General features: G+C 43.2%; 1 protein-coding gene across 1 annotated transcript in view; it reads left to right on the top strand.

Moving 5' to 3' along the window:
* Nucleotides 1–17,023, top strand: part of alg6 (ALG6 alpha-1,3-glucosyltransferase) — a 40,043-nt gene that overhangs the window by 18,103 nt on the left and 4,917 nt on the right. The window contains exons 9-11 of the mRNA XM_052012987.1: nucleotides 9,041–9,126; nucleotides 12,457–12,541; nucleotides 15,122–15,192. Of these exons, the coding sequence (XP_051868947.1) occupies nucleotides 9,041–9,126; nucleotides 12,457–12,541; nucleotides 15,122–15,192 (242 nt within the window). The remainder of the gene's footprint in view (nucleotides 1–9,040; nucleotides 9,127–12,456; nucleotides 12,542–15,121; nucleotides 15,193–17,023) is intronic.

Here is a 17,023-nt window from a genome sequence, read left to right as displayed (position 1 = left end):
CAGAAAGAGGGGATAGCACCACACAAAAAAAAACAGTGCTGGGTCAATACAGCACCAGCTGACTTGATTGTGCTGCAATAAACCTGACATAAGATGGATCCTGTGCTCCTTGCAGTCTGTGCACACATCTGTTGTTTGTTTCTCTTCCAGCCCTTTAGCCTGGGATCTTCCTGCTTAGAGTTACTCAGCACTTACAGGATTGAGTTTTGTCAGATGCTAATGCAGCAAAAACTGAGTGTTTCAGGGTAAACTGTAAGACTTTTATTGTGAGTGTGAATAAGTAACTGTTTATTTGTGCTGTTTACAGTATCACACACCAAACACAATGATAAAATGCCTCAAATGACAAAATATGAGAATAGAAAAATGGAGATATCTACCACTGTGGGACAGAGAAATGATGTTGGGGCTGCTTTCCCAGTTGCTGTGTTAATGGAAAAAGATTTGTAATGGATTTCATGTTCAAGTTCAATATAGTAGGGGTGACACATAGCGCAGCTCATAGAACTGCCTCACAGCGCCAGTGACTCAGTGCAATCCTGACCTACAATGCTGGCTTTGTGGAGTTTGCACGTTCTCCCTGTGACCACATGAGTTTCCTCCAGCTGCTCCATTTCCTCCCATTTTCTTCAACAACGTCATTACGTCCTTTATCTTCTATTGACGTAAGCACGCCCCACACACACATACACACACACTCTCTATCTTAAAGGGACTTTCACTGAGTCCGTAACACCTCCCACCTAAAAAAAATTATGGGCTGGTAGATTAAGCCCATAATTAAGCTGGTTATTTAGCTGCTGTAAATTGCCCATAGTGTGTCATTGAATGGTAGAATCTGTGAAGAGTTAATGGGAATGTGAAGGTAATAAACCGGAATGAATGCAAGATTAGGGTAAAGGGGTGTTTGACTGTTGGTGCAAAATTGGTGGGCAAAAACCCTTTTTCCATAGTGTATGCCTATGTTTGTATTCTCTCCACTGTCTTTGTAATCACCAATGTCCAAACAGTTTTCCCATTGCAGCATTCTGTATTTTATTGATACTACTGCTTCGTAGCACTTGAACAAATTTTTCCAAAGTTCCAAAAATGTTGCTTGCAAGCTCTTATTCCTCCCTGTATTGCATCATGTTGAAATGAAAATCTGTTGCACAGTAAACTGTAATTTGCTTTCTTTGAATCTCATTACTGTGAAAACGTTTGAACTCAATTTTTCCTGTTCCTCATAAATCAAGCTTTTTAAAAAAAAAAGCATGGTTGAACTCAACTAATTAATGCTTCCCAACTAACCTGGTTTTCTATTTTCAGCCTTGTCATTGCCAAAAGCACAAGAGCTTTCGGCTTTACCTTCTTATTTTAATTTAAGAAAAATAACTGATTTAGATTTTTTATGACCCATTGTAGCGGCCCGGACCCGCAGGACTCGAACTGCCATCGGCAGGCACATGCGCGGGAGCGCAACGCAGACTAACTGCAGGGCAGGCCTTCCGGCAGGGACCACACGTCACGTCCGCCGGAGAAGCTCTCGGTTACTTTAGCGAGCGCGTGCGTTTTGTTTGAGTGAGTAAAGTGTGCCCCAGTCCAGCATCCATGTTTCTGCATTTTCTTTTCTGCCACACGCCACATACGGCTACATTTGGTGACCCCGACGCTCCCAGACAGCATCTGGAACCCGCGACATGAATCCCAACGACTCGCACAACGCAGTCTCGCTCAAGCTCCCGACTTTCTGGGCCACTCAGCCCCATGTTTGGTTCGAGCAGGCTGAGGCCCAGTTCAGCATCAGAGGCATTACAGCCGACACCACGTGGTACTACTACATGGTCAGCGCGCTCGACCAGGACATGGCAGCGCGGATCATCAACTTCCTGCACCATCCACCTACGAAGGACAGGTACATTAAAATAAAGGCACTCCTCCTCCGCACTTTCAGACTCTCCCGCCACAAACGATCTGCGCGGCTCCTTTGCATGGACGGCCTGGGCGACCGCAAGCCATCCGAGCTGATGGACGACATGCTGGCGCTCATGGGTGGCCATAAACTCTACCTCCTTTTCGAGCAGCTGTCCCTCGAGCAACTGCCAGAGGACACTCGCCTCCTCCTCGCAGGTGAAGATTTCAGCGACCCTCGTGGCCAGGGCGGACATTTTGTGGCAGAGTAAGCAGCGGGGAGCAGCTTCCATCTGCCTAACCACGACCGCACAGCCTAAGGCCAAGGCCCCACAACCGAAACCGCCGAGACCCACGGGGGACAAAGACGAGGGTTCGGACCAATGGTGTTTTTACCATCAGAGGTGGGGGTCAAACGTGCGCCGCTGCCGTCCACTGTGTGCCTTCCCGGGAAATGCCAGGGCTGGCCGTCGCTAGTGGCTTCGGCTGGCCATCGCAACAGCCTCCTGTTCCTCTGGGACCGACACTCCGGGCAACGTTTCCTGGTGGACACTGGGGCCAAGATCAGTGTCCTTCCCCCCCCCCCCCCAAACATGGACACCCGTACCGTGGCCCCAGGCCCTAACCTTACCGCCCCAAGCGGCACCACCATCCAGACGTATGGCTCGAGTACCATCCTGCTGCGTTTCGGCCCCAGCTGTTTTACCTGGACCTTCACGGTAGCAGTTGTGTCGCGGCCATTACTAGGGGCAGATTTCCTACGGTCCAACTGTCTTCTGGTCGACCTAAAAGGCTGGCGTTTGGTCCATGCTGAGACTTTCCAAACCTTCCAGCTCGGGGAAGCCCAGTTCCCAGCCCTTCACCTGGATTCTGTCACACTCTTGGGTGACGAGTTCGCCAGGGTGCTGGCGGATTTCCCCTCCATTGTCACCCCACAGTTCTCCGCTACCGGCCCCAAGCACGGCGTACAGCACCACATTCCCACGCAAGGACCACCGCTGCACGCCCAGGCCCGTAGGCTGCCACCCGACGAGCTCCGCCCCTCCAAGGAGGAGTTCTGGAAAATGGAGGAGATGGGAATCATCTGCCGCTCGGACAGTCCTTGGGCATCGCCACTGCACGTGATGCCCAAGTCCGCAGGAGGTTGGAGGCCCTGCGGGGACCACAGGAGACTTAACGACGCCACAACCGCCGACAGGTACCCGGTGCCCCACATCCAGGACTTCACGGCCAACCTCCACGGGGCGACCATCTTTTCAAAAATCGACCTGGTCCGAGGTTATCATCAGATCCCCGTGCACCCCAACGATGTGCCCAAGACAGCCCTCATCACCCCTTTCAGGCTGCTTGAATTCCTAAGGATGCCCTTCAGCCTCAAGAACGCCGCTCAGACTTTCCAGAGACTAATGGACTCGGTTGGGCGAGGCCTGGATTTCGTCTTCATCTACCTAGACGACATCCTGGTGGCCAGCAAGTCACACAAGGAGCACGTGGCACATTTGCACCAGCTCTGCCAGTGCCTGAGTGACCACGGACTGGCAATCAACCTGGCAAAGTGCCAGTTCGGGCTGCTGGAAATAGACTTCTTGGGCCACCGGGTCAACCAGCATGGAGCTGCCCCTCTGCCGGACAAGGTTCAGGCCATCTGCCAGTTTCCCAAACCCAGCATGGTCTAGGGCCTGCAAGAGTTCGTGGGGATGGTGAATTTCTACCACCGGTTTGTGCTGGTGGCGGTGCGCGTCATGAGACCCCTGTTCGGTCTGATGGCTGGCAGGGCCAAGGAGGTGGAATGGGACACAGAGTCCACGGAAGCCTTCGAGCAGACCAAAGGCGTTGGTGAAGGCGGCCCTCCTAGTACACCCGAGAGTCGATGTGCTCACAGTCGACGCTTCCGACACGGCATTTGGCGGAGTCCTGGAGCAGCTCGTCGATGGCCAGTGGCGACCGTTCGTCTTTTTCAGCCGACACCTGCGACTACCAGAGGTGAAGTACAGCGCCTTCGACAGGGAGTTGCTAGCACTCTACCTAGCCATCCAGCACTTCTGGTATTTCCTTGAAGGAAGGGATTTCACCGCATATACGGACCACAAACCCCTCACCTTCACCCTCGCAAAGGTATTGGACTCATGGTCGGCTTGGCAGCAGAGGCACCTCTCGTTTATCTCTGAGTTTACCACCGACATCCGCCACATCGCGGGGAAGAACAACGTGGTCGCCGACACGCTGTCTTGTCCCCACATCCACTCAGTGACCACCTCAGCCCCAGGGGTCGACTACACGGTGCTGGCGTAGGCACAAGGAGCGGACACCGAGGTCCGGGCCTATCGCACCGCCGTTTCGGGACTCCGGCTGGAGGACGTCCCCGTCGGCCCTACAGCGGTTCGGCTCCTGTACGACCCGTCGACTGGCAGACCTCGGTCCGTGGTACCAACAGCATGGAGGCAGCGGGTGTTCAACACGCTACACGGCCTGGCCCACCCGTCCATTCAGGCGTCCATCAAATTGGTCTCAGACAAATTTGTCTGGCACGGTCTGTGCAAGCAGGTCGGACACTGAGCCAGGACCTGCGTACACTGCCAGACCGCCAAAGTCCAGCGGTACATGAAGGCTCCCTTCCAACAGTTCCAACCGACACTCGGCAGGTTTCAGCACATCCACATGGACATCGTCGGCCCCCTGCTCATCTCCCGGGGCGCCAGGTATATCTTCACCATGGTTGACAGTTTCACCAGATGGCCGGAGGCCATGCCGTTAGCGGACACATCCATGGAGTCCTGCGCCAGGATGCTCATCGCAAACTGGATCGCCAGGTTTGGACTTCCAGCGGACATCACCTCCGACAAAGGGGCACAGTTCACGTCAGGGTTATGGACAGCACTGGCACAGCTCCTGGGCACCCGGTTACACCACACCATGGCGTACCACCCACGGGCCAACGGTCTGGTCGAGCGTTTCCACAGGCACCTCAAGACAGCCCTGATGGCATGCCTCAGAGGGCCCAACTGGGCAGATGAACTTCCCTGGGTTCTACTGAGCATCCGCGTGGCCCCCAAGGAGGACCTGGGCACCTCCTGCGTGGAGTTGGTTTACGGCACCCCCCTGACGGTTCCGGGCGAGTTCATGCTGGAGGCCCAAGGTCCAGCAGGGATGCCGGCGGAAGTGCTGACGAAGCTGTGGGACAAGGTGGGGAGCCTGGCACCGGTTCCAACCTCCAGACATGGCACTACACCGTCTTTTGTTCCTAGGGATCTCAGGGACTGTGAGTACGTTTTCATTCGCAGGGGCATGCACAAGTCCCCTCTGCAGAGGCCGTACGAAGGACCCTTCAAGGTGATCCAGCACAATGGATCTACATGTGTCGTGGAGGTGGGGGGCTGCGAGGAGACTTTCACAGTGGACCGCCTCAAACCGGCACATTTGGACATCGGACAGTCTGTGAAGGTGCCCTCACCACGCCGGCGGGGCAGGCCACCCAAGAGGGACACACAGACTGGGGATCCCACGCCCCCAATGGGCGATTCTGCAGGGGGGTGGTGTAGCGGCCCGGACCAGCAGGACTCGAAACGCCATCGGTGGCCATGGGCGTGTGCGCACGTGCGCGATGCAGTCTAACCGTGGGGCGGGCCTTCCGGTGGGGATCGCACGTCACGTCCGCCAGAGAGGCTCTCGGTTACTTTAGCAAGCGCGTGTGCTTTGAGTGAGTAAAGTGTGTTCCAGTCCAGCTTCTGCGTTTTGTTTCTGCCACACGCCGCGTACGACTACACCATTTTGATATTCCAACACTTTCTGCGAATGACCACTAGTCTGTGCTATTGTATAGTTTAGCCATGGCTTTCGGGATACTAGAAAATTTAAGCTGGTAACTTCATTGGCACTTGCATGGTTTACAATTAACTATGTCCAATATTAGCAAGTGAAGTGCTGTTGCTCCAGTGTCATGGAGTTCGTTGAATTTTGAAAACTTGAGTCAGAATTACATCAGTGTTGTTGTGTAGCTGCACAACTAGGTGGAAAAATTCAGTGCCAATTCATTTGAGGAGCAAGGGTGACTTCTGTTCACTTCAGTAGCCTACCTAAAGTGGCTGCATCCTAGGCCATTGCATCATCTCATTTGCAAGGGTTGGGTGCAATAGAGACAAAGAAAATATGAGCATGGATATAATAGTCCAATATTTCGTGGCAATGATAGGCTACTTGGATTTGCCATTTACCTACCAACTAGTCTTTCACCACTTTCTGCATATTTCTCAGCAGCTTCCTTGCCAAAACCACCCTTCCACTTGTTGGCAAAGTTCTCTGCAGTGCAGGACCTTCGGAGTGTATATCCCAGCACCTTGTAGAATCAATTATAAAGCTGAAAAATCTTGGCTGCTGGATAAATTGTATTTCCTGCCTTAGTCAACTATCAAAACCATGAATGTTTATTAATGTCTCTGATAGTCAGGATCATTAAAAATATTTAATTAGCTTGGTAACAATTTAAACAGTGAAAAATACAATTAAACATTTAAATAATCTTTTTTTTAAGATAAAGGTAAATGACTTAATACTTGGTCCCTTCCAGCTGTTCCTCTGCATTAATATTAGAGTTGTTCTTCCTGTGCAAGACTTAACCTGGCATAGGTTCAGCTGGGGAATTATAGAATGTTTGTGCTCTGCCATTAGACTCTGTGACTCCACCAAAAAAAAAAGGGCAATCAGCTGTCAAGAGGTTCAGCATTTGTGCACATGTAGAAATCCTGAACTTGTCCACATTTAGGGAAATAACAGTTAGAGAAGAGATAGACATCTATACCTACAGAGACTTGGAAGAAAATTCTTCATTTAGTTAATACATCTTCAATGTGTGCCAGGCATTCTTTGATACAGTTTAAGGTAGTTCACAAGACCCATATGTCAAAAGATAAGCTAGCTCGTTTTTATCAACATATAAATCCTATATGTGACAGATGTAAATCGAATGTGGCTTCTTTGACACACATGTTTTGGTGCTGTCCTCTTTTGGAAAAATATTGGAAAGATATTTTTAACATTATTTCAAATGTATTGAAGATTGATTTACAACCTCATCCTATCACTGCAATTTTTGGTTTACCAAGGATAGAATCTGGCCATCTATCTGCCTCCGCTTACCGTATGATTGCCTTTGTTACATTAATGGCCAAACGATCCATTTTGCTTAAATGGAAGGATCCAATACCCCCTACTACTTTTCAATGGTTATCTCAAACTATATCATGTTTAAACTTGGGAAAAAATTAGGAGTGGTATTGTTGATCCTTTGCTTAAATTTGAAGAAATTTGGAGTCCATTTATTCAATATTTTCACATGATATAGATCCCCTTATAATAACCTTCCAATTTAGAGGAACGGAGTTGATGACATAATATTGCTCTGTTTCTACTGAGAAATTTTAGTCCAGTTTTTTTTTAAATTTTTTTCTTTAGCTTAGTTTGGTTGATATATTGTTTATAATTTTTCTTATTGTTTTGGGTTTTTTTCCTTATTTTATAATCTTTTTCTTTTATATTATATTCATTCACTAACAGATCATTGGATCTACAGATTTTTTTATACTCTGTTGTTCTTTATGATTATCCATGGCATGATTGTTCTCCTGATCTCTTTGTATTACATGTATAAACATTGATATATTAATCTGTATTGAAAACTAATAAAAAGATTGAAAAAGAAAGAGAAGAGATAACATAAGGTGGATGGTGAGGTTATAGAGTGTGGTGTTGTATTTTTCTCTGTGACGTAGAATCCATTGCCTAATTGATGACCTATTTTTGGGTCGTTAGCTGTTTCCCTAGTTTGTCTTAATACGTCGGTAAGGTCACACGACATGATAGGGAGTCATATTGCAGACTTGTGCTGAGTAGTTAAGACATTAAAGGAAAAATATAACCAGAAGTCTGTCTTTAGTTTTCACAACGTGGGCACCAAACTTCAATAAATATTCAAAAACATCAAAACAATATAACTTGAAAGTACAAGAAATGCCAGAGACACTGCCAATTTAATCTCAGTTGAAGTAATTGCAGTCAAAATCTCTACAGGAAGAAAAATCTGAAATCCCTAATAAATATTTGAATCAAGACTTGTTCAGTATAATATTGTAACCATTTTAATCAATCCTGCCAAACTGCATAAGTAACCTTGACCACCGAGATCCGAATGTACAGGAAACATAATGCAGCTTTTGTTCATCTTATTAAATGCTTTAGTTTTTGTCAATTTCAATTTGATTCAACTGGAATTTATTCAACTTTTTCCAGAAAATGTTTTTTGAATGTTCTGCATATGTTTTCAGTTCAATGGGTAATAAAACAATTCTAATTTTTGATTTTTTTTCTGCCTTTATTACACTCACACTTAAGCCACATAACTTGTTTATCAATAGTTTTCAATCACATGGGACAGATTCAACAAATGCTCCTGAGATGGTGAAAAATAACTCCTTCGCAAAGAATCCAGATATATAGGAATCAATAACTTGCCACAGTGGTTCTATGGGCAGGGGAATAGTGGGGGAGAAGAATATTGCAGGTGGGTAGTAGGAGAATTGATAAATATTTGGAATGTTTGTCCCTTAATTTAAAGGGTAGTAATGAAGTCAGTGACTCCACATATTGTGAAAAATGTGGGCCTAATGGACTTGTGGTCTTATTGCACGCTTCTCAATATTATTTTTCTGAAAATACACTTGAGTTGTCTTTTCAAATCCCAGATCATCTTTAGTACTTGTAGAATCCCTGATCTCAATAACCATTTTGAATGAATATTTGCTGTTAAAGGAGAACTGAAATTCCCAGAATTTTAAAACAATTAAAACACCGAAGGAGGTCATTCATTCAGTTGAATCCGTACTAACTGTAAAAGCAATCCAGCTAATCATGTGCCCTTTCATCATAGCCTTGCCAGTTCATATACTGTTCCCAATCTGCGTGTGCTATGGCGTCCCATTCCTCGTAGAGGTATATTGGTGGACTGAGGAACCAATTCAATAAATGGCTCTCATTGCATGTGGTAAATTTAAATAACGAGTAGTTTAAAACTTTGAATGCAATCCAGCCTTTTCCTGATCCAAGTTGATATTTTGCAAGACGTTGTGTCTGATAAATGGTTACATGTGTTTCTAAATAGGATAAAGTTGGAAATGTATGGTGCAGTTTATCTATAATCTTGAAGGTGAAGAAGATTCTATCACAACAGACACAGATTTGGCTCAGGTAATCTTTTTGTTCCTGTTGAACAATTTTGTGTAGTTTAAACATTTCAGTTGTTACCTTAGCAATTGATGAGTTGGTATTTTTAAAGTAATTGCAAATACTATGAATTTAATTTAAAAGCTGTTCATTTTTAAATGGAAGATGATTTATTGTTTCTCCCTCTATGGCTACCTGAGATCAGTTCATCTTGTGTATTCAAGGAAGCTATATTTATAATGTGGGAATTTGTGAATGGGCATCAATTGAGGTGGCCAGGTCAGTTAGCTAAAGATGGGTAACAAAAGCAAGCAAAACCTTGGGGGGGGGGGGGGCGGTGGGGGGATGAGAGAGACTCATTCAATATCTATTTTAGAATCATTGAGTCATGGAGTTGTACAGCACAAACTCGTCTGGAATTGAATTTAAAAATGCACACTGAATTTCAATGTTAACAACATCTGTAAAAGACAAAAATTTTGTTTCTACGGTATTCTGGTTTATTTCCTCTTGGACAAATGCCCTTTCCACTGGCTACTTGGAGTGAATGAACTGTTAGTAACTGATTTAGTTCACTTGTTTGTGCGCAAAGTGCTCCACCTGCACCCCCCCCCCCCCCCCCCCCAAATTTAGTCCAAAGCAAGTGACCGTAAATTTATCATTTTGTTGTTCCTGTAATAACCTGATGAATGAAGATGTTGCATCCTGTACTACTGGGCCTTTTGGACCAGGAAGCTATGACCTCTGTCTGAGCTGGCCAATTAGAACTGAGTCACTTTACAGACCCTGCCTTTGATTTGTGTGCCATCTTCCACAGTGGGAAAATCTGCTGGCTTCTGCTGAAAAATGCAAATTTTGCAAATGCTTGTTGAGGACACTTGGCTTTGGTCAGTGATTGACAGATTTAGCCTACATAAAAGCAGTGTCTTGGGGGATAATCAGAGGGCTGTCAGTACGAGTGACTTGGGGACTTCAGAAGCGATGGAGGAGAATAAAGAAGTGTTCCCCAAATCTAGAATTTTTCTGACTGGGAGAGGGATGTGACTATTTTTGTAATTTGAAATTAAATCCAACCAAAAAAACAAAATTATGGGGGTAACACCAATGTAGTTTTTGCTGGGATTTAAAAATAAATGCTGAAAATATTCAGCAGATCAGGCAGCATCTGTGGAAAGAGAAATAAAGTCAATATTTTGGATTGACAAATCTTCCATCAGAACTGGGAAAACAAGTTAATTTTAAGTTGCAGAGAAGGTGAAGAAGGATGAATTAAACAAATGGTGAGGCCAGTGTTGTCCAGGTGTTGCATGTGCCTACGGAGCTGTTTGGCTCGTAGATTAGTGAGGGCATTAATGCAACCCTGCCTCATCCTATCGGAGATATTCCCTTTGTACTAACCATACCTCCTGTGCAATTTAAAAGTAGCCTGTTTCCTCACTTTCCCAGTTCTGATGAAGGACTTTTGACCTGAAGCAGTAACTCACTTTCCCTTTTCCACAGGTGTTGGCTGACTTGACTGTTTCCAGCATTCTTTGTTTTTGTCAGGTTTCCAGCATCTCCAGTTTATTTGATTTTTCAGTTTGTTTTTTCCTGGGCATGTGTCCATTGCATAAAATTGCCTACAATTTAAGACTAGCTGCAACTAACTTGCAATCTCATCTGTCTGATGCTACTGGGCTGGAAAGCTGGTGTTGTATGTGGCTGTGTTCTGTAGATGACATTAAAGACAATTGTTCTGTGACACATAATGTACATTAACCCTGTATATTAGCTGAAAATAAAATGGTTGATCTTAACACAGGAAGACAACATTGTTTTGAGAAGCCATGAAATTAGGGAAAGATTTAAAGAATAAACAAGAGAAAAAATAAAATGGTTAGGTAGATGGGCTAATGAGTGGCAGACAGCATTTAATACGGATTATTGCGGGACTAAAAAAGGGAAGAAAATCGTTGGGAATATACAGTCAACATCTCTTGGTTTGGCAACACAACAGAAGGTGGATTTTGGGGACATTACATGCAGCTCACTAAAGTCAAGTGTGCAGTACCTAATGAGAAAAACTGACTGCATTATTGGTACAGTTGGCAGAGCACAAATCCCAGGAAGTGGTAGTCTGTACACAGATATAAACATGTTGTGTACAGTTCTGGTCATTGCAAAGATATGCAGGCATTGATGCATGTGGACAAAGGGCAACCAGACAGATAAAGTAAGTTAAGTTAAAGTAGCTATGAGGAGAGGTTGAAGTGTCTAGGGTTGCTTTTGAGGCTGTGAGGAAATGTGCAAGATCCTTAAATGAAGGGATAAATTTCTATCAACTCTAGAACCAAGGCTCAAGTTTAGAGGGAAGATAGAGATATAGATTTGTACAGCAGGGAAATGGGCCCTTCAGCTCCCCATGTCGATGCTAATCTATTGCCATCTACACTAATTCCCCCTTTCTCGCATTAGGACCATATCCTTCTATGCCTTGTCTATTTAAGTGCCTGTCCAGATGCCTCTTGAGTGCAGTAATTGTAACTGATTCCACCACATCCACTAGCAGCACTTTCCAAATATCGACCACTCTTGTGTTTTTTAAAAAAACCTTACCACTCAGATCTCCTTTTAAAGCTCTTTCTTCTCATCTTAAACCTATGCCATCTTGTTTTTGATAACCCTACCATGGGAAAAAGTTTTTGATTATTTACCCTGTCTATTCCTTTCGTAATCTTGTATACTTCTATCATGTCGCCTCCTTTGCTCCTGGGAAGACAAACCTATCCTTTCTAATCTCTCCCCATGACTAATCCAGGTGACATCCTGGTGAATCTCCTCTGCACTCTCTCTCCAACACAATCCCATCTTTCCTATAGTGTTGTGCCCAGAACTGCACACAATAATTGCATGTGTAGTATGGTTTAAATTATTCAAAAATAAAATGAAAGTATCATGAGGACAGGATGCAAGGAAAACGTGAAGGGATTTTTGGGCAGTTGATTAAGGACTCTTTTTTTTTTGGACCTGCTCTTGCCACATTCCTATTCCTCTGATTTGTCTCAGACATTTAGAGAAAAAAAGCATTATTTCTAATGGTATGGTAAATTGAAGTGGATGAAGGAAATTTTTTTTCCACAATATTCCAAATTGCTTTCATCAAGTGGTAAGACAGGTGGGTTAGTGTTTAACATCAATTCCTTGTTTCTAATCAATGATTCTCCACACATTGATTTCCTGATCTCAAGTCTTCCTCAAAAATGACATGAGGTAAATCATAGATATTCATTCCAATAGGTGAGTGTCTTTGTTCTGCACTTGATGTGAAGTGATTTAATTAGGTAGAGGTTTAACAACAACTGTATCTTTTGTCAGTTTTGCTGCAACACTTCTGACACTTTTGCCTACATGCATGAAGCTGACAGTTAATCCCACAATAAAGGGATTCAAATTTGCACTGGTAAGTTTTATTTTTTAAATCTGGGACAATTTGATATGTATTGCATGCAATTTTTTTTTACATTAACTTTCCTATGGCAATAAGAACTTACAAGGTGCTAAGCTGTACTAATCAGGATTGTCCTTCGACTCTGTGTCCTCCTACCCCATTTAGAATTGCCTGCTCTCAGCTAGAAGCAAAATTATCAGAGGTCAGTCTTTTCTCACCTTAGTGATTCCTTTTGAAGTGTGTTTTTTGTGGAGTATGTTTGTGGACTGTTGTGGTTAACCTCCACATGGTTAAATGCTCACTTTTTTCAGCATGTTAAGAATAGCTTAATTGGTTGGGACTGAGGGAAGATACCACTTGAGAAGTGATCTCCAACTCACTCTATTTAGTGTCGGTCCACTCTCCAAGACCCTGTTGTTCACATCGGTTTCCTTTCTGGTAGAGTTCTCTGGACAATGATGTCAAACAGAGAAATTGGCAGATTTTCCCCTTCCTAGTCCAAAGTGCACTGGCATATCCATGTCACAATGGATTGTCTAACTCAGAGCTATGGTCTTCCTGCTCTGTGCTACCGGTATTGTTCTGTTCACTTACTCACCCATTTGTTAGATTAATGCTTAGGATTTTTTTTTTGTTTTGTCCTCTAACAGTAAGCAGTAACATTCATGAAAATGCATACAGAAAATTTTAATCTTCACCTTTTAGATGTTTATCTTTTGTGGCTTGGCACTTGTTCTGTGAATGTGATGTCATATATGGGCAGTGAAAGTAAAGACAGATAATGAGAAGATTCTTCGGTGTCACAAGGTCCTTCCACAATGGGGTGGTGGGTCACTCTGCAGACACTCCATTGGAAAACACCATGTTAACTGTGCTTGTGTCTTTGATGGCCTGGTGGGTGATGAAGGCATAGTATAGTGTAATTCTGCTATTGTAATTGACATTACCCTGTCTCTGAAGAGCAAAAATTGAGTGCTCCCACTCTTGACTGTTGTCAACCAATTCTGGCTGGATATGTGCCTGCTGGCCCAGAAAGTCTACCAACACTCACTGTTTAGTCAAGATTGATGGCTTGGATGAAATTCCAGAGGGTAGGCAGCTGCTACAGATCTTAAATAAGAGTTGGTGCCTGCAGGAAAGGAGGGGGAAAAATGGGTGGGAGAATAACCTTAACAGCACACTTATAAATCCAACTAGTTTGTTGCAACATGCTTGTAACTTTATATTAAAATTCATTTTCTATAAGAATTTGTTCTACAAAGAATTCATGAATTGACTGTTTGCTAAAATGCAGTAGTAATTGACTCAAAAATGCTCTATAAATCCTGTGAATCATTGCAATTAACAGTTCTGACAGCTTTGGGTGGATTGGATATACAGATTTATTATTGGGATGTGGAATTATTTTGACTTAATCATACATTTCAGTTTTAGCTAATTTATGGACAATCTAAACAAATTCAAGCAGTCGATGGACTAAATTACTTAAGGGTCATATTTTCAACCAACATCTAGCTTAGATGCTACAAACATGAATGATGTACAGTAATTTAATGGATGGGCATTTCTGCATCCTTGATCACCCATACAAGTGAACTATTTAATGCAATCTGTCTTTTTCTTGGCTTCCATCAAGCTACTATGGGCAGTTGCCAAGCACATTACCCCAGGAAGAAGAAACAATATTCATTCTATTTTAATTAAACCCTCTTGCTCTGAGTCGAAATTGGGATAGACTGTTTACCTGAGAATTTTGTTCTGCCCTTTTGTTAGAACAGGTTTGGTCAATATCCTAAGGGCAGTCAATCAATGAATCATTTTAGAAATGCATGTAGAAGCAAGTTTTTGAAATCTCTGGGTGCATAGTGGCCAGACTCCAATGATCACCAAACCTTATTTTGAGGATCACCAAGTTAAGATAAAGAGTTTTTAAAAAAAAATCCTTATGTTATGACAGTCCTTGCTGAAGTTGGTTGATCTGAACCAGCACTGCGTGGAGTGTGGTCCTTGTGTTGGTAAGTTAGGAAAGAGAAGTCAGATGTAGCCTCCACTCCCAACAGTTTTAATATGCAAGTGAATTGATACTCGGTGCTTTGACTTCAATTAGATTTTCAGTGCTTTCTGGGAGTTATTCACATCCCTATTCCTCTTCAGCAATGAACTAAACTTGGTGTTCCTTGTGATGCTGGACTATCTTTTATATTGGACTGTGCTGGGACTTATTGATGACCCCTTTCCACATCTATAAAATTATGCAGGTTACCTCTGGGATCCTGTATATTAAGTAAAAGAGTACATTTAAAGAGTGAAAATTTCTGGATTCCATCTGAAACCAAGAAATGTGTATGTGGAAAATCACAGGAAAAGCCCTGGATCCCATCCTTCTGTCTTGACTCATTAACAACTGGGTGAAGACCAATGATCACACTGAAGTTTCTCAGGGTTGCTGGCATTTGTGAAACTACCGTTCGATGATTCTTTAGAAGAGACGTGAATTAGAATTGGAGGAAAACTATGTCGATAATTTCTTGCAATGTGTAAATGGAAAAAAACCTAAAGTTTAAAATTTCTTTTCACTTTTGCAATTTCTAGGTAAATTGTTCCTTGTCATTCTTCCTGTTTTCATTCCAAGTTCATGAAAAATCTATACTTCTGGCAGCTATGTAAGTTTTGGGATTCTATTATTTTAATGTTCTACGAGATGCAAACTGATAAACCATGTGATGAATGGTCCTCAGTCTCACTTCATTGGGTGCTCTTCATTGTCAATGTTGATGTGGTGTTCTGCTTTGGAAGGATGTCATAAACTAACCCAAGCCCCCTTTGCTTGGTTCTCAGGAGTGAGAAACCTGTTTTTTTTTAAATTATCTTCCTTTCGTCAGGTGTGGTCTACTTAGCATTGTATATGCTATTTCACATTAGACTACTTAAAACATGGGTGAGGGATTGAATCTGGGACCTTAGCCTGTATGGCCCATTATCTGTTCAGACAGTTCTGGTATTTTTCTTGACCTTGTGGCAGTGTTATGATTTTTAATGAATTTTCTCCCCACTTTGTCATTATACTGGTGATGTTTCACAGGATATGTTGAGAGTGTAAGAGTTGACATTTCAGGTCAATGTTCCTTCATCAGAACTGGAGCAGTTTTCCACTATCTTGCATTTCAATAGTTAGCACTCATTTTATGTAACATCGTGTTCTATTCCTGTGACTACAAATGCTCACACAATGTTTGTTTGCAGTAACAAAGAAGTGTGTCAGTAGCTTCCATTATAATTACTGACACATTAAGAAAGCTTCCATAAGTTCCTTGATGCCCTTGTGCTATCTAAGCAATACTGTGAGTTAGAATCTTCAGATTGTCATGTGCTTTGACTTAATGTTCAAATTAGTTATGATATTTAAAGTTAATGAAATCAAACTTTGGAAGCAGTCAGCTGACTTGCAAAGAGCACATTTTATATTAGCTGAGTTACGTTGCACCTAATATTTAAACTTCTAGACTGAATTTCTGAGAATTAACAGGAATGTCCCGCATATTGAAAGTGAGATTTTTTTTTCTCCAAGCTTCCAATTTATTTTGAAATATTTAATTAAAAAGTTTGATTCTGTAAATATTTAAATAAAAGTTTGATCCTTTACAAGTCTTTTACTACCTATTGTGACCAAACTTTTGGAATGGTTAAATATTCAGCCTGATGTATTATTGGGATAAAATAGATCTGGGAGCTCCCATACTACGTTGATGTTGTGCTGAGAGTTGATCCTGGCTTGGTCAGTCATTTCACAGGCTAGGAAGAGGGAGAAAATAAAAATCAAGTAAATCCCTGCACTTCATTAAGCAGCTCACACTAATTTGCATGTTGTGATGTCATAGCTGAATATTCATAACATTGTAAGAGCTCACTCATGAAGAACAGTTGGATGGGACCTATAACTCAACAGGTGTTGATGCTGTTAAAAAAGAAAATGGAAGCAATTTAGAGTCATGCTGTTGTACAGCAAAGGAATGGGCCTTTTGGCCCATTAAGTTCCAGCTGACCATCAAGGTCACATTTCCCCTAATCTTACAATAATCCCATTTTATTTTTCCCACATTCCCATTAACCCCCCCCCCCCCAGATTCCACCTTTCAGCTACACGTTAAGGGCAGCTTACATCAGACAATTAACCTACTGACTACACATCACTGGGATGTGGGATGAAGTCAGAACACTCAGGTGAAACTTGTGCAGTCATAAGGAGAACATGCAAACTCCATATAGACAGCACTGGAGATTTAGATTGACCCTGGGTTGCTGGAGTTATGAGGCAGCACTTCTACTAACTGTGCCATCCAAAAAATTGGTGGGTGGATGGTGAAGTTAAATGTCCCAGAAGCAGGCATTCTTTGTAGCTGTTTCCCAGTGTCACATCACAAGCACTGCTCCTTTGTACACCAAGTGTTGTGATATTTTAATTTAAAAAGAATGTACATCTTTTTGTAGGTAAGC

This window comes from Pristis pectinata, chromosome 3 (assembly GCF_009764475.1).
Source record: "Pristis pectinata isolate sPriPec2 chromosome 3, sPriPec2.1.pri, whole genome shotgun sequence".
In the NCBI taxonomy this organism is placed as follows: domain Eukaryota; kingdom Metazoa; phylum Chordata; class Chondrichthyes; order Rhinopristiformes; family Pristidae; genus Pristis; species Pristis pectinata.
This window is presented reverse-complemented; position numbering and strand designations above follow the sequence as displayed.